Genomic DNA, 23,382 nt, shown 5'->3' on the forward strand with positions numbered 1-23,382 from the left:
ATTGCATGCATTGGAGTGACAATACAAAAGTGAAAAAAAAAATGAAAAAGGGAAAAAATTATGATAAACAATTAACCTAGAGAGCTAACTCTCTCAATTATAACTTTAATGAATTTACACAGATTAATCAACAATTTTTTATTACTAGTGGTCACATACCACTATTTTTACCCCGTGCTCATTGACATATACATTTTACTGGTGAGAAATAGTCATTTTAGCATCTAAATTATCGATGCCTTGCAAACTTTTATTTAAATTACTGTTTTAAAGTCTTATTATGTCAGTTTTTTCCCCTCTTTGTGTCCTAGAAATGTAACTACCAACAAATGTAGCATGTGTATGAGTTTGGTTGCTGGCATTGAACAGTGATTGCCCAAGATATATGAGGTCTGCTAGAAGCTTTACTATTTGTAATACTGTAGTAATATCTTTTTGACACTCTCATCATTAATTTGAGTCTTGGTCATCATTGTTCATGGTAACATACCAGACATTTTCACCTCTAAATGCACAATGTATGTAGAAACCCATGACTTTGAATGGTGAATCCTAGCTACAAAAGGTATGATCTCCTCAAGATTAATCACACCAGATAATGCTGAAAGAAGGTGATGGACTTGTAATTTCTAGAATAGTTTCTCGTTAATGTTTGTAAAAAATCCCTACTTTGGATTTTAATGTGTAGAGTTATCTCCCTTTGTTTTAAGAGTACAGTTTTCATGAACCAAGGCTCCTTATGAATTAGGGTACATTTAAGTAATTTATTCAGTGTATATGTAATGAATGGACAAATAGAATTCATTCTAAATTCTTCTAAATTGTTAGTTTTGTTTCAAAAGGCATTTTATGCCTATCCATATCAGCCCTGTGTACTCTGAGTTAATCTACATTGGTCAGCAAGTGCCATTTCCTGAAAATGTGTGAATGGTTCTATGTGATTATCTGCTTAATGTAAACGGATTAGCCACTGTATATTTATCAAAATACCTGATTTCTATAGCAAACTAAATGCAGAATATTTTAGATATTTTTTCAAGCTCATAGCATGTGATTAAATGTTTCATTTTTGGCATTTTCTGAAAAATTTAGCCATATTTGGGGTATTTTTTTCAAAAATTTCCAAAAAAATAGTTCCAGGTGTAAAAGAATTAAATCATTATTAGCATCATCATGTAGACATGTTAGGTTAATAAATGTAATAGATTAATGAAACTTTTGACAAGTAATTAATGTTAAATGTAGCTCTTGAAATTTGAATATTGTGTGTAACGTGCTAGATTTTGCATGTTATTTCAGCCTTCCTGGACCATATTTCAAAGGCCTATAACTCTGATGCGGAATACACAATTCCCGCCAAATTTCCCAGGGAGGTGTATTATGGGTATAAGTGTCTACCTACCAAGTTTCATCAAAATCAAAGAAGAATTGTGTAATTATTAGGTCACATACCACTATTTTTACCCCGTGCTCATTGATCACGCAAGTAGTTCCATTCTAAAAATGTATGTATTATTTCAAAAATTCCTAGGGGTACTAAATGGTCGAATTTGGTTCCTTTTATGGCATGGATGGAAAGAAGAAGGTTTGAAAAAAAATACAGACAGGAAAAATTTTTGAAAAATTATCTTTACAGGCGCAATAGAAAGGGTGTGAGGAGGCCAATGTTTACACACATTCCAAAGTGAAAGTGAATTTTTCATGGTAGGGGTTATTTTAGGGGCCATATCTCAGTCCCCTCTCGATTGATTTTCCTGCAGTTTGGATATGTTGTTGGACTAGTGTCATTCTATTGGTATGCTGTATTTGAACTCATTTGAGCCGGTGGAATTTTTTATATGATTTATTTTTGTATAAAGGAATAAGACGGAAAAATAATTGTGGTCTGTGTCCTAGTATTAAAGAGTTGTTGAAATTTGTAAACATTTGGTTGTGTGTAGAAGTATGAAGGTATGTATAAAAATCTCTTATCTTTAATTGTTACATCTGTACAATGAAATAAATAATGAAATTCATCTCCTATCTCAATACAGTTACATATGGTACATATACGGTTTTCACGAGGTATATCATACCATCTACCTCGTTCTATAGGCAATTTAGCATTACTTGTTCTAAACATACAAAAAGATTTCTGATATTTGTATGGCAGATCCAATAAGTATTTTTCCAAAGATAATGTAGTTTTAAAAATTCTATAGTTAATACCTTTTGATGAATTATACATTTCATTATTCCATGACTGCTTGAATTGGTTTAGAAGTATATGAAAAACTGTTTTCTTAAGCCACTGGATATTTACATTTTGTTGATACAAAATAATAGATAGACCACAATCATTCAATATTTCAACAATAAATTTAAACCAGGGTCTGTTCATTTTACCCATTGCATATTGTAGATTTGACGCAACTTTATTATTTTGTGAAAATACAAGTTTACTCAAAAATGCTATCATGCGGACTTTAACATTAATTATAAGTGGGTATCGTCCAAGTTCCCCATAAACCATATAATTTGGTGTTGAAGACTTTAGGTTTAAGATATGTTTACAAAATTTCAGATGTAACTTTTCAACAAGTGCTATATTACCAAATCCCCAAACTTCACATCCATATAGTAAAATAGGTTTCACAATTTTGTCAAACATATCTAATTTACAATCGATTGACATATTGTGTTTTCTACATTTGGCTATTACACTATACATAGCTCTAGTAGCTTTTTCACAAAGTTCTTTCACATTGAGATTAAATGATCCATTTTTACAAAAATGTACTCCAAGGTATTTAAAATTATCTACAATTTCTAAACTAATTTCTCCATACTTAAATGAATAATCTACACGTGATCTACCTTTATTAAAACTGACAATTTTTGTTTTATCACTATTAACTTTGAGATGCCAGTTTTTACAATATCTTTGAAAAACATCAAGTTGATGTTGAAGATCATCAGGAGATTCAGATAATAGTATTGTATCATCTGCATATAATAATACAAAAAGTCTAAGATATAAATTACATTTGTTTTCTAATTGGTATGATAGTGATGTCAAACCCTCTACATCATATGTTGATAAAAATTCTTCTAAATCGTTAAGATAGAGTGCAAATAAAAAAGGTGACAAATTTTCACCTTGTCTAACACCCACTGTACATGGAAACATATCAGAGGTTAAACCCTTGACAGTTACACAAGATTTAATTCCCTTATACATATTTGTAATAACATTAAAACACTTGCCATCAATATTGTTCAACAAAATTGTGTTCCATAGACCAACTCGCCAAACAGAATCAAAAGCCTTTTCAAAATCTATAAAAGCACAAAATAATTTTATTTTAAATGTCTTTGATAATTCTATCAGAGAATATAACGAAAAAATGTGATCAATAGTCGAGTAATCTTTACGAAACCCAGCTTGATTTTCTAAAATAAGTTCTACTCTATTTGCATACTCAGTCAATCTTTCATTGATGATAGAAGTAAATAATTTCCCAAGACAGCTTATAAGTGTGATTGGTCTATAGTTTGATGGATCAGTATTGTTACCTTTATTTTTATAAATTGGGATAATGTTTCCATGTATCCACTGTGAAGGTATAATTCCAGTTTCAAAAATCTTGTTAAATAACTTAATTAAATAACCCATGAAAGCGGTTTAAAAAATTCCGACCCTGCAACTGATGGGCAATTTGTTGACCACACAGCCTCCTTAAAGGTATTTCATGCCTTATTTAATACTGTATATTTACTTAAGTTTAACGAAAGTACAGATACATGTAACTACATAGTATTGTTATCTGATTAGGCTGTCCAAATAAAGACATCTATCTATGTCATGATGTATCTCGGGTTTGTTTATTCTACATATGATGACTAAGTAACAATGGAGGGGACTTTACTGCAGTCCCTAAATTTACAGGAGCTCTTTCGAGTTGTGTGGAGTGAGTACATTTTAATCAGTTGTTTTAACAAATATTACCTAAGTGTTATGTTACATGCACATGTAAGAATGACGGTACAATGTTATTTAAAGCTATTATCTGGCGTAAAACTACTAAGCCAGAGGTAATTAATTTCTCAAGATTAAATGCAACCCCAGAAAGACCTAAAATATGTATACAGTTTACAGTTTATTTATTCTTTAAAAAAATTAACTTGATGATCTTCTTCAGTAAAAAATGTTATACATAGATCGCAATACATGCAACATGCCTATCGTATTTTAAAAGAGGAATGAGGATAAGTATCTCCTATATATACACCATGTTTTGCGAGCACTTGCTCTTGTTAAACTGACATTATATTATTATTGATAATCCTGTTTGTCTTTTTCAGCCACTTTCTCTGTGTATATGTCTGTCTTTTTCAGCCACTTTCTCCGTGTATCTGTCTGTCCTGACGATCGTCGGGGGCGGGTTTCTTCTGGTGGACATCTATCACAGACCAAGATGGGTCCTAAAATACAAAATACAAAAGGGCAAAAATCTTATGGTTTGGTTTTCTATCATACTTTTTTTGTACTTCGTAAAATTCTTATATTCTAGAGAGGGCCAGGGAGGTCCAGACCCCCCCCCCCCCCCCTGCAATATTCAAATTTCTTTAAACATTTAAAATTAATACCAAAAATATGCCTCCCCTCGCAAACTCAAATAACCGTAGGACCCACCCCCCCCCCCCTCCATTTTTTTTTTATCCTCGCATGCCTAACACCATTCTGGTGTTTTTTCTCAATTGTTTATGCCGCTGCGTAAAAAGGAATGTTTCTTGTTCGATCTGAATAAAAGAACATCATAATCAAAAATATCAATTTTTACAAATTTCAAATTATGCAATATTTCCCCATATATTTCAAATTTTCCCTAACACATGACTTTTAGATCAGTAGCCAATGCGTATATCTATCGCATTATTAGACAATAAAAGTGTGATAGTAAATGTAAAAAATATATAATTATATAGTTAAATAGTCACAACTCGAAGTCACGTGTCCCATACTTCCTAGAAACCTAAGATATACAAAAAGATATAAATATTAATTAAATTTTTCATCAGATAGAGAAGAGCCGACTTTGGAGTCTGATAAACAACATCCTGGTGAATAGCACCGTAGTTCTACTTCCGGGAGCAGTAGTGTTTTATTTGTTGTTAAAATGGCGGGGTTCCGATCTCTCGTTCACGCCTCCATCGACTACAGTATTCCTCGTCCATATGCTTGGATTTATGATGATTGAAGAAATTGGTTTTTACTACGCTCACAGGTTTGATCATACATTCATTTATTAGATGAACACTTTTCCGAAATGTTAAACTTTAACTATATTCATGTTTTTTTTTAAAACGTAGACCTGTTTTGGTACATTACGTATTTTAAGTAGCTGTAAATATTGTCAAATAGATGTATACTTTATAGAAATAATGCTGAAAAAACGTGAACATTAGATTTCTGTTTATATACAAAGTAATTTTATTGGAAATGTTTTAATTAATATCCCCCAATGTTGGCAACATTTAGAATTTTGCCAAAGGACTGCTGCAACTTTCCGAAATTTCCAGCGCAGTAGATAAGAATAGTTCGCTATTTGTTTCATGTCCTCAAAATGCTTAATTTTTTAGGCTTCTACACACCTCGTTTTTATATAAACGGATACACAAAAAACACCACGAATGGACGGCGCCAATAGGACTGACCGCAGTGTACGCCCATCCTGTAGAAATGCTACTGTCCAACCTGATTCCGTTTTTATGCGGACCGTTGATTTTTGGAAGTAACCTCGTGACAACCTTGTGGTGGTTTGCGATCGCATTTAGTGTTACTATTATTCACCATAGTGGCTACCATCTACCACTGTTACCATCACCGGAGTTTCACGACTTTCATCACCTGAAGTAAGATAATTTTATAAAATTCGCAATGACCACTGCGTTAATAAAGTATGTTTTGCAAACGATATGTCACGGTTTCCAACAATTACCGGAAATGAATAAGATTGACTAAATATATACATGGTTACTTTTGTTGTAGATTCACGGGTAACTATGGAGTACTCGGTGTTTTGGACAGATTGCACGATACAGACAAAGTTTTTCGGGAAAGTTCAAGATTCAAGAAACATCGACTAATTTTTTCTGCGAAGGCACTCACCTAGACCCAGTCCCCATTCCTATGCAAGGTTCTATTCTAACACTGAATTTGTCACTTATGGAAACATTTTACATTGTCAATACTAGAGAATTGTCTTCATAAATTTTAGGGACGGAACAATGAGCCTTGAATTGAAGATAGTATTAATAAATGCATGTTTATTTACCAGATATGAAAACAAATCTTTTTCAGCCATTTTCCCGCACGCTTTATGAGCCAGTTAAGGCTGGAGGAGAGAATATTTTGTCCATACTATGACCATTTTTTTTAGTAGACGTGTGCTATGGTTTTGAATCTAAAGATTTCGTTAAAAATCAATTAGTCACTGAACACCGTTTACACTAAAACGGTATAATTTGGATGAAGCATGCGTCAGGTTGGATTTAGGGGAGAAAAGGGGTATACAAATATTCAGATTTCTACACATGTCTATTATAACCTCGCCATTTGACTTAGAAACTTTATGTTGAAGACCAATTCACACCCTTTACTTAAAAGTATACGTACCCTATAGGTATAGTATGAGTCAGATTGGTTAAGAATATGGACCGGACAATTAAGTGATGGACGGACGAAGGAGAGACAGTAGAGCCGCATGACATAGTGGAACCACAAGCTTAACAAAATGGAAATCAGTGGCATAGACCCAATCCATTTGGGGATAAACTGTATACTCTTTGCCTGTGTAGTTCATTGCTGGGTATAATTAGCATAACGACTAAAATTCCCTTCTCTAATCCATAAATTTCAGCTAGGTATTCATGTTTATAATGTCAGCAAATAATACAAAGTTCGCGATACAAAATACACGACGAAGGGATTAAGGTTTAAAAGAAACTCGCCGCCGGGATACAATATAAGCCCAAGAAAATCTATAACATTAGATGTACATGTAAGAGAGCATGTTTATTAATCTTTCAAAAAATTACCACAAAAAACTACAAAATAAACGATATGCAAAACAATATTTGCCATCACATCGTAGATAACAAATTTGCTATCTACAAAAAATTTGTTTTAGTTGAACTATGACAAATTCAGAAAACTACAATAATACACAATAGCTTTACCAAAAATATCAAGAAAATATTAAAGAAACGACAATTAAAAGCAACCCGAGTTACATTGTAACATCAATGCGACTTTGCTATTAGTTTTATAAATGACATGAACAAATGAGTATTTCGTATTTTTAAAAATAGAAAATAAGACAGTTTACTATTCTATTTTATCTAAACTTAATATCAAGTCGTATTTTGATATTTACACAATAAAAAAAATTAAAAAGGTGAAACGATTACTTTTCAATATCGTTGTGGGAGTGTTGGCAAGTACCAAGAAATAAAATACGTGTATAGTACTACATGATAGTACTACAACAACTAAGGAAACTGAAATAGAAATGAAATACTGTAAAGTAAATCAATACTTTTCATGGAATTAAAAAGTACATGTAGATGTTTAAGCTATAATTAAAATCGGGTTATATTGTTTTCAAACACAACTATATAATTATCTAATCATTTTGGCTAAGCTTTAATTATCATATCGTTTTATTATTGACAACACCATCATACATTGGCATATAGTCATTAACAAAGAAATATCTCGTAACAATCAAAGCTACTTACTTGGTATTAATGCACATAATTCATTACTTCAAACGGTCTGTTTAATGAGATTACATTATTCTTAACACATTTTGTGCGTACAACTTCCAAACAACAAAATGAAATATATACATCTTCAATTCTAATCGATACATTAGTCTATACTTATAAACATGCAAAAGGTACTAGCATACATACGAGTTAAATTACTAGTGCAATAAACCCAAAATAACACTAGGTAAATTCTTTACTATTATTGACATCTTTGATCAGTGTTAAAATGTTCTCTGTTTAAACACTACTTTTGATGACGGTCTCTTTTGTTACACAGCTTGGCGGGCTAGAATTTGTAACAAACTATGATGCAGTGACCATGCAGCAGTTCCATGTACAGAGTATTTCAAATGATGACATAGTAACAAGCCTTACGATCAATATTTTGATTAATAACATCACATTGAAAGCGTTTGCTTACAATAAGTTAAATATTTGAAAATCTTTAATGCAGTTTTGGTCCTACATGTATACATACAGTTAAAATACAATAGAAATACACGTTAAAACACCAAAGATGTCAAAATACAAAATCAATAACAATATATCAGCGGAATTTTAAGAGACCCAAACCTCCAATACGTTATGAGGGATATATAAATAACTACAGTCCTATAGGATACAAATCAGCCTATGTAACCTAGGAAGAGTCTTCCTGCTCGAAACCTGGGTTATCGATTGAGACCTGGTTATAGGACATCAGCAGCATGCGGAGTTCGTTGTAGTCGATTTTGCCGTCATGGTTTTGGTCACAGTCCCTTAACAATGCTTCTCTGCACTGGATCAGGTCTGCTTCGTCATAGTCCTTTGAAAAAAAGACAGGTCAGGTAAACATGTGATTTAGGTACAATTTAGGTGTAATTCAAACATCAGCTATAAAATTGTTTCACGAGGAATGGTATGTAATGGCGGGTGACTGGAGGTGTCTACCATAATATTACAAACGTGTTCACGCTTAGAGACATAAGAGCACTGTTTCTTACTTCTTCCACGAGGTCCATTAGATCCTTCAGAAATCCGTTTAGTTCTTCGTTTTCAATAAAATGACTATTATCCTGTTGTTGTATAAAAAAACAAACTCAAATAATTGCAAGGATTGAAGTATTTAAGTACATGTACAATACTTGGTCTTTTAAAAAACAAATTCGGGTGCTAAATATATTTCTAAATTTGACTACATCTTAGCCAATGTAAGCGTGAGAAAAAGCCCAGGTTAAATTGATTTTAAAAAATCGACTTACTCTATCGTACAGACGGAATACTTTATCAATGTCATCTTTTGTCAGCTTGCTTGCACTCTGCAAAATATCATAATACAATACATGTATCTCTGTCAACATCGCCGTCAATTCAGTAGAATAGACGACCAAGTTTTGATTAAAAACCAAAATGCAGTTTCATAACACACAGAGTTGATAGCAATAGTTTGTCCAGTAATATACACATTTCTTTGATCTGGCATCACACAGCGTCCATACCAATAACAGGCGCCAGATTTAACCCCACAAAAGGTCACGAAAAAATTGTAAACTTTGCCCAAAAAATATCAAAAAGGGTGAGTAGGAAAAAAACTTCAAAATATGAAATAATAATTAATATATATTTTAAGATACATGGATATAAAAATATTTTATTCTAAAATGGGTTTTGTGCAGAGTGATGTGTTTGCCTTAGTAATTTATGCGAATGAAAAAAAGTCATCTCGTTCGCAAGAGGAAACATTCCAAGTTTCACGGTTGCCAGTGTACCCAATAACGACAATTGATATTAGTATGCATCTAGGCTGAAGGGTTTTTTTTGTTTTTTTTTTTTTTTATAAGACGTATTGTAAAATGAAAAGGCCAATCAATTCTAAGTGATAAAAATGACTCCAAATATAATAAGGTTTGAGAAATACTATTTGAGAAATATTACTATAATTGATGAAAATTGTAAATATATATAAGTCATAACAAACAAAAATTTTGAAAATATATGATTAGCTTATCAAATTAGTACATGTGTTATCGAAACCAGCATATCGAAATTTTTTTGGCAATCGGTTTTTGGAACGCAATTCGCAGTTCCAATTGAATAGTGAACTGCGTTCTAGAACGCAGTTCGCAATTCAAAATTTAGAATTCATATTTGGGGCCCCAAATTTTCAGGGGCATCTACTAGTGGTATATCACTACTACTGTGAAAATATGGTGATGCAGTTATCTATAGATTTTGAGAATCGGGCTTATATGCAATTGAATAGTGAACTGCGTTCTAGAATGCAGTTCGCAATTCAAAATTTTAAATTCATATTTGGAGCTCGAAATTTTCAGGGGCATTTAATGGCAATCTCTACCCAGAGTTATCGTTCCTGCTTCGCTCCACTTATACCTCTGTTAACGTCTAAAAAGTAGTGCCACGAAAACATTGGTTATGGAGTATTACTCCGAGAAATAGTTCTTTGTTTGTAACCGTGATTTACCAATAAAAATCTTTTTATTTCAATATTTTTAGCGAGGCTTTAACATTGAAATGTAGACTGAATACATATAAAACTATAATTTATAATATCATGATTGAGAATGGGTTTTGCCAAGATTCTTGGCATTTAGACGTTAACAGAGGTGTTGTAGCGCAGCGTAATACGCCCTCTGGTGAGAGATTGATTTAATGGTAGTATACAACTGCCACCGTGAAAATTTGGTGAAGTGGTCTTCTCTAGTTTTTGAAATTTTGGCTCTTTCGCAATTGAAAAATGAACTGCGTTCTAGAACGCAGTTCGCAATTCCAAATTGTCAGGGGCATCTACTAGTGGTATATCACTACTACTGTGAAATATGGTGATGCAGTTAGCTCTAGTTTTTGAGAATCGGGCTTATATGCAATTGAATAGTGAACTGCGTTCTAGAGCGCAGTTCACAATTCAAAATTTAAAATTCATTTTGGGGCCTGAAATTTTCAGAGGCATTTACTGGTGGTATACCACTGCCGCCGTGAAAATTTGGTGAAGTGGTCTTCTCTAGTTTTTTAGATTTTAGATCTTTCGCAATTGAAAAATGAACTGCGTTCCAAATATGAATTCTAAATTTTGAATTGCGAACTGCGTTCTAGAACGCAGTTCACTATTCAATTGCGAACTGCGTTCCAAAAAAACCGATTGCCAGATTTTTTTCACTTGGTGGTTTTGGAAAGTCTAGAATAGAATAGCAATTTATCATTCTTCAGCAACATTTCCAAGTACCATTTGATTATGATTTTAATATAATATATAAAATATATATAATATATATATATATATATCATTTTTCAAGGTTTATAATATATAAAAAAAAAATTCTACGAGGAAATTATATACTGATCATCCTACGTTTGTTGTCCGTTATAAAACCGAACCGATTGATTTCCCGTGGCGAACGTGATGAGAAGCAATGCAATAACTGCAGAGGGTGAGGATGGAGGAACGGTAGGTAAAAAGATGAAGGAACGGTAGGTAAAGAGATACAAAGACTTACACCAGACACAGAACTGTTCTTTCTGAACTGTCTCTGAAAAGAGTGGCATGTAACAAATTGACGTTTTATCAAGAAACGGGTGAGATATGGTGTAAGGTAACGTGTGAGTGGCCACATTGTTCTATCTTTAGTTACAAGCATCGTCTATGTACTTGTTGGAATTTTTGTGTTGTGAGAATGATGGATGTAGATTATCTCTCAGGAAATGATTTGCAAGAAAGGACTCCGTTTGATACCATTTTTTGATAGATATTAATATTTTCTAACGAAATTTTAAATGAATGCTGTTTATAAAAAGTCAATTTACCTGTTTACTTGTCGTCTTTTACAAAAGAATATTTGACGGTATTTGCAATATTTGAGAAGTTCGCTACAATTTTTATGCGCATATTTCACAGGGGCTCTTGTGCTTATATTTAGTATTATGTACATGCATGTATTTCATAGATAGTTCTAGTATAATTTACATGTACAAGTATATACAACAAGATATCTGTGAGTCAATACTCACTAGTGATACCCCCGCTCTGATGTGAATATGCAAAATAAGCAAAGTCAACATATATCAAAAAGCTGGCATCCGATTGGTACAGAAATATATTCCACAATATGGCATGCCTAAACAATTAGTGTGTTAAAATTTCAAGCATCTGGGATAAATAGCTGCTGAGAAATCTTTGACGAAAATTTGTTTGAAAATTTTGGCTAAAAAAAACAAAGAACTCATTTAACAGGAAGTTGACGTCCGGTTGGTACAAAAATATATCCCACGATATGGCATGCCATAACAAACACTGTGTAAAATTTCAAGCATCTGCGATAAATAGCTGCTGAGAAATCTTTGACGAATATTTGTTTGAAAATTTTGGCTAAAAATAAACAAAGTCATTATTTAACAGGAAGTTGACGTCCGATTGATACAAAATTATATCCCACAATATGGCATGCCAAAACAAATAGTATGATAAAATTTCAAGCATCTGCGATAAACAGTTGCTGAGAATTCTTTGACAAAAATTTGTTTGAAAATTTTTGCTAAAAATAAACAAAGTACTCATTAAACAGGAAGATGACGTTCGATTGGTACAAAAATACATCCCACGATATAGCATGCCTATACAAATACTGTGAAAAAATTTCAAGCATATGCAATAAACAGTTGCTGAGAAATCTTTAACGAAAATTTGTTTGAAAATTTTGGTTAAAAAATAAGCAAAGTCGTTATTTAACAGGAAGTTGACGTCCGATTGCTACACAAATATATCCCACGATATGGCATGCCTTAACAAACAGTGTGTAAAAATTTCAAGCATCTGCGATAAATAGTTGCTGAGATAAATGCGACAGAAATTTTGTTTGAAAATTTTTGCTAAAAATAAACAAAGTCGTCATTTAACAGGAAGATGACGTCTGATTGGTACAAAAATTTATCTCATACGTGTGGTGTATATTACCCGTGTGATAAACCTTTGCTATATCACACGGGTGATGCTATATCAAATACTTCCGGTCGGAACTACTTTTGACACAGCCCCTCGCTTCAACGCTTCAGTGACCTATTTTCGAAGATTTGCTAGTACTTTCAATATAACTATATCTACTACAAAAATTAATATAGAATTGATTTTGTCAAAGATTTAAATTACAAATATGAAGGAAAACACATAACTGCGTAGCACAGGCGTCGGAACCAGGGGGCTATTGTGAGGTGGGGGGGGGGGGATAGTTAGCCCCCCCCCCCCCCACCTTTTTTTGTTATTCATAACCGTAACCACAAGACCCTTTTTTCTTGTTTGTCAAGATTTTTGATAAATTTAGCCCACTTCCAACTTTCAATTTGCTTTGTGAAGTTTATAAAACTACAAATTACATTAACTATCAAGAGTTCATCCTGACGACGCGATGAAAACGGAGCGCTCTGGTTGTGTTTATAAACAAGAACTTACCGAAATAATGTTTCATGAGACTTTTATTCCACCACCAGTAAGCATCCTTATTCACTATTTTCAATTTTGAATCATAAGGCTAGCCTAGTGTTTGTGTTATTAAACATCATGCATCAACAACTGTTCCTCGTTCGAGTCAATTCAAACTAACGAGCATTCGCAACTTTGTGTATCACTGTAGGCCTATGTCAACAAAACTGATTATTCAAGTCTTCTAATCGGAATTTCCATTTAATCAAGTGAAAAAGCTCTAAGAAAAATTATCTAGAGCTAAAAAATTATTTTAAGGTTTATTTCAGTGAAACTTTACATTTAAACAGTAAGATTTATCTCAGGAATGACGTACTAAATTGTATTGCGCAAGGTCACAACAGCCGCATAACACAACGTTGCATCTTGAAAAAAAACAACAATTTGGGTCACACAAGGGACTGTCTCAAAAGCTTCATAATATAAATCAAATTGTATGAGATAAATAGAACATCTATAATTGTGTGATTTTATATTTGCTTTATCCAACTCGTTGAAATGGTTATATTCGCTCGGCAAGCCTCGCGAATATATACACCATTTCAACTCGTTGGATAAAGCAAATATAAAATCACACAATATAGATATCCTCTATATATCCCACGATATGGCATGCCTTTACAAATATTGTGTAAAAATTTCAAGCATCTGCGATAAATAGTTGCTGAGAAATCTTTAACGAAAATTTGTTTGAAAATTTTGGTTAAAAAATAAACAAAGTCGTCATTTAACAGGAAGTTGACGTCTGATTGGTACACAAATATATCCCACGATATGGCATGCCTTAACAAACAGTGTGTAAAAATTTCAAGCATCTGCGATAAATAGTTGCTGAGATAAATGCGACAGAAGTTTTTGTTACGGACGGACAGACAGACAGACAGACACACAAGGGTAAAACAGTATACCCCCTCTCCTTCGGAGCGGGGGTATAATTATTGTATATTTAGTATTGCGTGTACTACAAAGAAAAAATAGTGTATTTGTATACATTCATAGTTATACATTTTGTTTGCTATTTTATAGAAGTTAACAAAACAAGACAAGAAAAACTTTCAGCGTGAAAGTGTTTGAAAAGCATTTAAGTCTAAGAGAAAAAGTATGAAAAAGAAGATACATATATTGCAGTACAGCAAAAATGTGTCAGCAAGTTAATGATGTTGCCACTACGTAAATTACATCTTTTGAACCGTTCAGTGCAGTTGCCTTTGTATGCTATGATGTTGCCTTTATCATTATCCCGGCATATTCTTTTACATTTAATGTCAATGAAATATCTCCCTGCGTATTTCAACTAGACAACATTGATTTATTTGAAATACAAGATATTCAAATACCTTGAATACTGGGCGACACAAGAAATTCTCTTTCACTGGAAGAAGCCTGAAATGTAGCATTAGATATTTTACTACAGAAAGTATTTTGCCTGACAGTAATCTAAAACAATCTACGCCTGTCCTCCAGACCAATTGACCTATCAAAAGCATTGTGATGGACGTAATCTGAATCTAATTGTCATTAATCGATAATGTCGCAGAAAACTCTACCATTCATATTTAACTTCCTTACACCATACTGTCTAGAAACTATTAGGTCCCTAATACTGCCAAACTGTACAACGTAAAATCACATTCTGTTGCACTTTGGCTCTAATGTAAAACTTCTGAGTACAAAGTTATATTTGCAGTGTACATGTGTATTTGATTTAGAACGATACAATTATTCTTTGAATAAATTAATTGCACTAATTTTAGTGACCCATCAATTATGACGTATAAAGACTCGAACAGTTTAAAAGACTATTGTTAGCCAATAGTAAACTTGAGTTTATATTTAAAAATTCTATTCATTGCTATCTTTGAGCGCCTTGCTGTAAAATTTATGAGCAAACATCGAATAACCATTGGGATAGGGGAGGTGGAAGGCTGTATAATTTGACTGGTACACTTATGGACAATAACTTAAAAATCATCATCCTATAACAGATTTAGAAATAGGTTCCTCACATTCATTTATCATACTGTATTTACTTGAAAACTAGAACAACATATAATTATATTTTTATGGTATACTTGTATCATTGTAATTCCAAAGTGTCATGATCTTATGGCTATTAAAAATGATTGCCACTTTTTTTTAACATACAGATAAGTAACTTCAATTCAGTTTACATTAATAAAAGGTAATCTTTAAATGGATCCATAGCAAACAAAACCATTACTGTACCAGATTTTCAATAATATAATATATTACAGTTACAGTTGGTAATCTTACTTTGCCATTTCACTCAGTTGTAATTTCCCATCTTTATTTCTGTCAAAAAGTTGTAGCTACAAAGAGAGATATGTTTTCAATTTCATTTACTTTACACGATTATGTACATGTCTAAAGTTTATGCCATGGCATTTATCAAGTATATGTTGGTTGATCAGTACTAGCTATAGACATTAATGTTAGTTTTCTTTCTAAAAAAATTGACATAAGTAGATTGCCTACACATGTTGGTCCATAAGCTAAACATACCATGGTGTCTGTGTATGTAATTAGTTTTAAACATACCACGGTGTCTGTGTATGTAATGCGCTGTAAACATACGACGGTGACTGTGTATGTAATGAGTTGTTAAACATACCATGGTGTCTGTGTATGTAATGAGCTGTAGACATACCATGGTGTCTGTGTATGTAATGAGTTGTAAACATACCACGTTGTCTGTGTATGTAATGAGCTGTTAAACATACCACGGTGTCTCTGTATGTAATGAGTTCTTAAACATTACACTGTGTCTGTGCATCTAATGAGTTGTAAACATACCACGGTGTCTGTGTATGTAATGAGCTGTTAAACATACCATGGTGTCTGTGTATGTAATGAACTGTAAACATACCATAGTGTCTGTGTATGTAATGAACTGTAAAACATACCATGGTGTCTGTGTATGTATTGAGATGTAAACATACCATGGTGACTGTGTATGTAATGAGCTGTTAAACATACCACGGTCTCTGTCTATGTAATGATCTGTTAATCATACCATGGTGTCTGTGTATGTAATGAGTTGTAAATATAACACGGTGTCTGTGTATGTAATGAGCTGTTAAACATACCACGGTGTCTGTGTATGTAATGAGCTATTAAACATACCATGGTGTCTTTGTATGTAATGAGCTGTTAAACATACCATGGTGTCTGTGTATGTAATGAGTTGTAAACATACCATGGTGTCTGTGTATGTAATGAGTTGTTAAACATACCACTGTGTCTTTGTATGTAATGAGCTGTTAAACATACCATGGTGTCTGTGTATGTAATGAGTTGCTAAACATACCATGGTGTCTGTGTTTGTAATGAGCTGTAAACATACCCTGGTGTCTGTGTATGTAATGAGTTGTAAACATACCATGGTGTCTGTGTATGTAATGAGTTGTTAAACATACCACTGTGTCTTTGTATGTAATGAGCTGTTAAACATACCATGGTGTCTGTGTATGTAATGAGTTGTAAACATACCATGTTGTCTGTGTATATAATGAGTTGTTTAACATACCACTGTGTCTGTGTATGTAATGAGCTGTTAAACATACCATGGTGTCTGTGTATGTAATGAACTGTAAACATACCATGGTATCTGTGTATGTAATGAGCTATTAAACATACCATGGTGTCTGTGTATGTAATGAGTTGTAAATATACCACGGTGTCTGTGTATGTAATGAGCTGTTACACATACCACGGTGTCTGTGTATGTAATGAGCTATTAAACATACCATGGTGTCTTTGTATGTAATGAGCTGTTAAACATACCATGGTGTCTGTGTATGTAATGAGTTGTAAACATACCATGTTGTCTGTGTATATAATGAGTTGTTAAACATACCACTGTGTCTGTGTATGTAATGAGTTGTAAACATACCACGGTGTCTATGTATGTAATGAGTTGTAAACATACCATGTTGTCTGTGTATATAATGAGTTGTTAAACATACCACTGTGTCTGTGTATGTAATGAGTTGTAAACATACCATGGTGTCTATGTATGTAATTAGCTGTTAAACATACCATGGTGTCTGTGTATGTAATGAACTGTAAACATACCATGGTATCTGTGTATGTAATGAGCTATTAAACATACCATGGTGTCTGTGTATGTAATGAGTTGTAAATATACCACGGTGTCTGTGTATGTAATGAGCTGTTAAACATACCACGGTGTCTGTGTATGTAATGAGCTATTAAACATACCATGGTGTCTTTGTATGTAATGAGCTGTTAAACATACCATGGTGTCTGTGTATGTAATGAACTGTAAACATACCATGGTATTTGTGTATGTAATGAGCTATTAAACATACCATGGTGTCTGTGTATGTAATGAGTTGTAAATATACCACGGTGCCTGTGTATGTAATGAGCTGTTAAACATACCACGGTGTCTGTGTATGTAATGATCTGTTAAACATATCATGGTGTCTGTGTATGTAATGAGTTGTAAATATACCATGGTGTCTGTGTATGTAATGAGCTGTTAAACATACCATGGTGTCTGTGTATGTAATGAGTTGTTAAACATACCATGGTGTCTGTGAATGTAAAGAGTTGTTAAACATACCATGGTGACTGTGTATGTAATGAGTTGTTAAACATACCACGGTGTCTGTGTATGTAATGAGTTGTAAACATACCTTGGTGTCTGTGTATGTAATGAGTTGTTAAACATACCACTGTGTCTTTGTATGTAATGAGCTGTTTAACATACCATGGTGTCTGTGTATGTCATGAGCTGTTAAACATACCATGGTGTCTGTGTATGTAATGAGTTGTAAACATACCAGGGTGTCTGTGTATGTAATGAGTTGTTAAACATACCATGGTGTCTGTGTATGTAATGAGCTGTTAAACATACCATGGTGTCTGTGTATGTAATGAGCTGTTAAACATACCATGTTGTCTGTGTATGTAATGAATTGTTAAACATACCATGGTGTCTGTGTATGTAATGAGCTGTTAAACATACCATGGTGTCTGTGTATGTAAAGAGTTGTTAAACATACCATGGTGTCTGTATATGTAATGAGCTGTTAAACATACCATGGTGTCTGTGTATGTAATGAGTTGTTAAACATACCATGGTGTCTGTGTATGTAATGAGCTGTTAAACATACCATGGTGTCTGTGTATGTAAAGAGTTGTTAAACATACCATGGTGTCTGTATATGTAATGAGCTGTTTAACATACCATGGTGTCTGTGTATGGAATGAGCTGTTAAACATACCATGGTGTCTGTGTATGTAATGAGTTGTTAAACATACCATGGTGTCTGTGTATGTAATGAGTTGTTAAACATGTCATGGTGTCTGTGTATATAATAAGTTGTTAAACATACTACGCTGTCTGTGTATGTAATGAGCTGTTAAACATACCACGCTGTCTGTGTATGTAATGAGCTGTTAAACATACCACAGTGTCTGTGTATGTAATGATCTGTTAAACATACCATGGTGTCTGTGTATGTAAAGAGTTGTTAAACATACCATGGTGACTGTGTATGTAATGAGTTGTTAAACATACCACGGTGTCTGTGTTTGTAATGAGTTGTAAACATACCATGGTGTCTGTGTATGTAATGAGTTGTTAAACATACCACGGTGTCTGTGTATGTAATGAGTTGTAAACATACCATGGTGTCTGTGTATGTAATGAGTTGTTAAACATACCACTGTGTCTTTGTTTGTAATGAGCTGTTAAACATACCATGGTGACTGTGTATGTAATGAGTTGTTAAACATACCATGGTGTCTGTGTATGTAATGAGTTATTAAACATACCATGGTGTCTTTGTATGTAATGAGCTGTTAAACATACCATGGTGACTGTGTATGTAATGAGTTGTTAAACATACCCTGGTGTCTGTGTATGTAATGAGTTGTTAAACATACCACTGTGTCTTTGTATGTAATGAGCTGTTAAACATACCACTGTGTCTTTGTATGTAATGAGCTGTTAAACATACATGGTGACTGTGTATGTAATGAGTTGTTAAACATACCACTGTGTCTTTGTATGTAATGAGCTGTTAAACATACCATGGTGTCTGTGTATGTAATGAGCTGTTAAACATACCATGGTGTCTGTGTATGTAATGAATTGTTAAACATACCACGGTGTCTGTGTATGTAATGAGCTGTTAAACATACCATGGTGTCTGTGTATGTAAAGAGTTGTTTAACATACCATGGTGTCTGTATATGTAATGAGCTGTTTAACATACCATGGTGTCTGTGTATGTAATGAGCTGTTAAACATACCATGGTGTCTGTGTATGTAATGAATTGTTAAACATACCACGGTGTCTGTGTATGTAATGAGCTGTTAAACATACCATGGTGTCTGTGTATGTAAAGAGTTGTTTAACATACCATGGTGTCTGTATATGTAATGAGCTGTTTAACATACCATGGTGTCTGTGTATGTAATGAGCTGTTAAACATACCATGATGTCTGTGTATGTAATGAGTTGTTAAACATACCATGGTGTCTGTGTATGTAATGAGTTGTTAAACATACCATGGTGTCTGTGTATATAATGAGTTGTTAAACATACTACGCTGTCTGTGTATGTCATGAGCTGTTAAACATACCACGCTGTCTGTGTATGTAATGAGCTGTTAAACAAACTACGGTGTCTGTTTATGTAATGATCTGTTAAACATACCATGGTGTCTGTGTATGTAAAGAGTTGTTAAACATACCATGGTGACTGTGTATGTAATGAGTTGTTAAACATACCACGGTGTCTGTGTTTGTAATGAGTTTTAAACATACCATGGTGTCTGTGTATGTAATGAGTTGTTAAACATACCACGGTGTCTGTGTATGTAATGAGTTTTAAACATACCATGGTGTCTGTGTATGTAATGAGTTGTTAAACATACCACGGTGTCTGTGTATGTAATGAGTTGTAAACATACCATGGTGTCTGTGTATGTAATGAGTTGTTAAACATACCACTGTGTCTTTGTATGTAATGAGCTGTTAAACATACCATGGTGTCTGTGTATGTAATGAGTTGTAAACATACCATGTTGTCTGTGTATATAATGAGTTGTTTAACATACCACTGTGTCTGTGTATGTAATGAGTTGTAAACATACCATGGTGTCTATGTATGTAATTAGCTGTTAAACATACCATGGTGTCTGTGTATGTAATGAACTGTAAACATACCATGGTATCTGTGTATGTAATGAGCTATTAAACATACCATGGTGTCTGTGTATGTAATGAGTTGTAAATATACCACGGTGTCTGTGTATGTAATGAGCTGTTAAACATACCACGGTGTCTGTGTATGTAATGAGCTATTAAACATACCATGGTGTCTTTGTATGTTATGAGCTGTTAAACATACCATGGTGTCTGTGTATGTAATGAACTGTAAACATACCATGGTATTTGTGTATGTAATGAGCTATTAAACATACCATGGTGTCTGTGTATGTAATGAGTTGTAAATATACCACGGTGCCTGTGTATGTAATGAGCTGTTAAACATACCACGGTGTCTGTGTATGTAATGATCTGTTAAACATATCATGGTGTCTGTGTATGTAATGAGTTGTAAATATACCATGGTGTCTGTGTATGTAATGAGCTGTTAAACATACCATGGTGTCTGTGTATGTAATGAGTTGTTAAACATACCATGGTGTCTGTGAATGTAAAGAGTTGTTAAACATACCATGGTGACTGTGTATGTAATGAGTTGTTAAACATACCACGGTGTCTGTGTATGTAATGAGTTGTAAACATACCTTGGTGTCTGTGTATGTAATGAGTTGTTAAACATACCACTGTGTCTTTGTATGTAATGAGTTGTTAAACATACCATGGTGTCTGTGTATGTCATGAGCTGTTAAACATACCATGGTGTCTGTGTATGTAATGAGTTGTAAACATACCAGGGTGTCTGTGTATGTAATGAGTTGTTAAACATACCATGGTGTCTGTGTATGTAATGAGCTGTTAAACATACCATGGTGTCTGTGTATGTAATGAGCTGTTAAACATACCATGTTGTCTGTGTATGTAATGAATTGTTAAACATACCATGGTGTCTGTGTATGTAATGAGCTGTTAAACATACCATGGTGTCTGTGTATGTAAAGAGTTGTTAAACATACCATGGTGTCTGTATATGTAATGAGCTGTTAAACATACCATGGTGTCTGTGTATGTAATGAGTAGTTAAACATACCATGGTGTCTGTGTATGTAATGAGCTGTTAAACATACCATGGTGTCTGTGTATGTAAAGAGTTGTTAAACATACCATGGTGTCTGTATATGTAATGAGCTGTTTAACATACCATGGTGTCTGTGTATGGAATGAGCTGTTAAACATACCATGGTGTCTGTGTATGTAATGAGTTGTTAAACATACCATGGTGTCTGTGTATGTAATGAGTTGTTAAACATGTCATGGTGTCTGTGTATATAATAAGTTGTTAAACATACTACGCTGTCTGTGTATGTAATGAGCTGTTAAACATACCACGCTGTCTGTGTATGTAATGAGCTGTTAAACATACCACAGTGTCTGTGTATGTAATGATCTGTTAAACATACCATGGTGTCTGTGTATGTAAAGAGTTGTTAAACATACCATGGTGACTGTGTATGTAATGAGTTGTTAAACATACCACGGTGTCTGTGTTTGTAATGAGTTGTAAACATACCATGGTGTCTGTGTATGTAATGAGTTGTTAAACATACCACGGTGTCTGTGTATGTAATGAGTTGTAAACATACCATGGTGTCTGTGTATGTAATGAGTTGTTAAACATACCACTGTGTCTTTGTTTGTAATGAGCTGTTAAACATACCATGGTGACTGTGTATGTAATGAGTTGTTAAACATACCATGGTGTCTGTGTATGTAATGAGTTGTTAAACATACCATGGTGTCTTTGTATGTAATGAGCTGTTAAACATACCATGGTGACTGTGTATGTAATGAGTTGTTAAACATACCCTGGTGTCTGTGTATGTAATGAGTTGTTAAACATACCACTGTGTCTTTGTATGTAATGAGCTGTTAAACATACCACTGTGTCTTTGTATGTAATGAGCTGTTAAACATACATGGTGACTGTGTATGTAATGAGTTGTTAAACATACCACTGTGTCTTTGTATGTAATGAGCTGTTAAACATACCATGGTGTCTGTGTATGTAATGAGCTGTTAAACATACCATGGTGTCTGTGTATGTAATGAATTGTTAAACATACCACGGTGTCTGTGTATGTAATGAGCTGTTAAACATACCATGGTGTCTGTGTATGTAAAGAGTTGTTTAACATACCATGGTGTCTGTATATGTAATGAGCTGTTTAACATACCATGGTGTCTGTGTATGTAATGAGCTGTTAAACATACCATGGTGTCTGTGTATGTAATGAGTTGTTAAACATACCATGGTGTCTGTGTATGTAATGAGTTGTTAAACATACCATTGTGTCTGTGTATATAATGAGTTGTTAAACATACTACGCTGTCTGTGTATGTCATGAGCTGTTAAACATACCACGCTGTCTGTGTATGTAATGAGCTGTTAAACAAACTACGGTGTCTGTTTATGTAATGATCTGTTAAACATACCATGGTGTCTGTGTATGTAAAGAGTTGTTAAACATACCATGGTGACTGTGTATGTAATGAGTTGTTAAACATACCACGGTGTCTGTGTTTGTAATGAGTTTTAAACATACCATGGTGTCTGTGTATGTAATGAGTTGTTAAACATACCACGGTGTCTGTGTATGTAATGAGTTGTAAACATACCATGGTGTCTGTGTATGTAATGAGTTGTTAAACATACCACTGTGTCTTTGTATGTAATGAGCTGTTAAACATACCATGGTGACTGTGTATGTAATGAGTTGTTAAACATACCATGGTGTCTGTGTATGTAATGAGTTGTTAAACATACCATGGTGTCTTTGTATGTAATGACCTGTTAAACATACCATGGTGACTGTGTATGTAATGAGTTGTTAAACATACCACTGTGTCTTTGTATGTAATGAGCTGTTAAACATAC

The 23,382-nt window shown here is 33.7% G+C and overlaps 2 protein-coding genes across 3 annotated transcripts in view; one reads left to right on the top strand and one right to left on the bottom strand.

Moving 5' to 3' along the window:
- Positions 1-3,824: 3,824 nt before the first annotated feature.
- Positions 3,825-6,321, top strand: LOC128188827 (fatty acid hydroxylase domain-containing protein 2-like). The gene is made up of 5 exons (XM_052860107.1): positions 3,825-3,950; positions 4,379-4,500; positions 5,062-5,267; positions 5,623-5,895; positions 6,032-6,321. Exons 1-5 carry the CDS (start codon positions 3,893-3,895, stop codon positions 6,153-6,155), a joined length of 783 nt encoding a protein of 260 aa, XP_052716067.1. The 5' UTR covers positions 3,825-3,892; the 3' UTR covers positions 6,156-6,321.
- A 717-nt stretch (positions 6,322-7,038) lies between these two features.
- The window catches only part of LOC128188826 (calbindin-32-like), a 32,481-nt gene continuing 16,137 nt past the window's right edge, over positions 7,039-23,382 (bottom strand). Inside the window, exons 7-12 of one of the 2 annotated variants that reach the window (XM_052860105.1) lie at positions 15,557-15,612; positions 14,620-14,665; positions 11,307-11,339; positions 9,057-9,113; positions 8,799-8,870; positions 7,039-8,620 (exon numbers count right to left, since the gene is read on the bottom strand). In XM_052860105.1, coding sequence (XP_052716065.1) covers positions 8,456-8,620; positions 8,799-8,870; positions 9,057-9,113; positions 11,307-11,339; positions 14,620-14,665; positions 15,557-15,612 — 429 coding nt within the window. In that variant the 3' untranslated portion in view covers positions 7,039-8,455. The remainder of the gene's footprint in view (positions 8,621-8,798; positions 8,871-9,056; positions 9,114-11,306; positions 11,340-14,619; positions 14,666-15,556; positions 15,613-23,382) is intronic. The other variant, XM_052860106.1, reaches the window with a different exon arrangement.

Source organism: Crassostrea angulata, chromosome 6 (genome assembly GCF_025612915.1).
Source record: "Crassostrea angulata isolate pt1a10 chromosome 6, ASM2561291v2, whole genome shotgun sequence".
In the NCBI taxonomy this organism is placed as follows: domain Eukaryota; kingdom Metazoa; phylum Mollusca; class Bivalvia; order Ostreida; family Ostreidae; genus Magallana; species Magallana angulata.

Bases quoted from the DNA above. Each gene is read 5' to 3' on its own strand.
- LOC128188827 (XM_052860107.1), top strand. From the start codon at position 3,893: ATGGAGGGGACTTTACTGCAGTCCCTAAATTTACAGGAGCTCTTTCGA. The intron at 5,268-5,622 runs GTTTGATCATAC...TTAATTTTTTAG, and splicing joins GGTTTTTACTACGCTCACAG to GCTTCTACACACCTCGTTTT. The intron at 5,896-6,031 runs GTAAGATAATTT...CTTTTGTTGTAG, and splicing joins CACGACTTTCATCACCTGAA to ATTCACGGGTAACTATGGAG.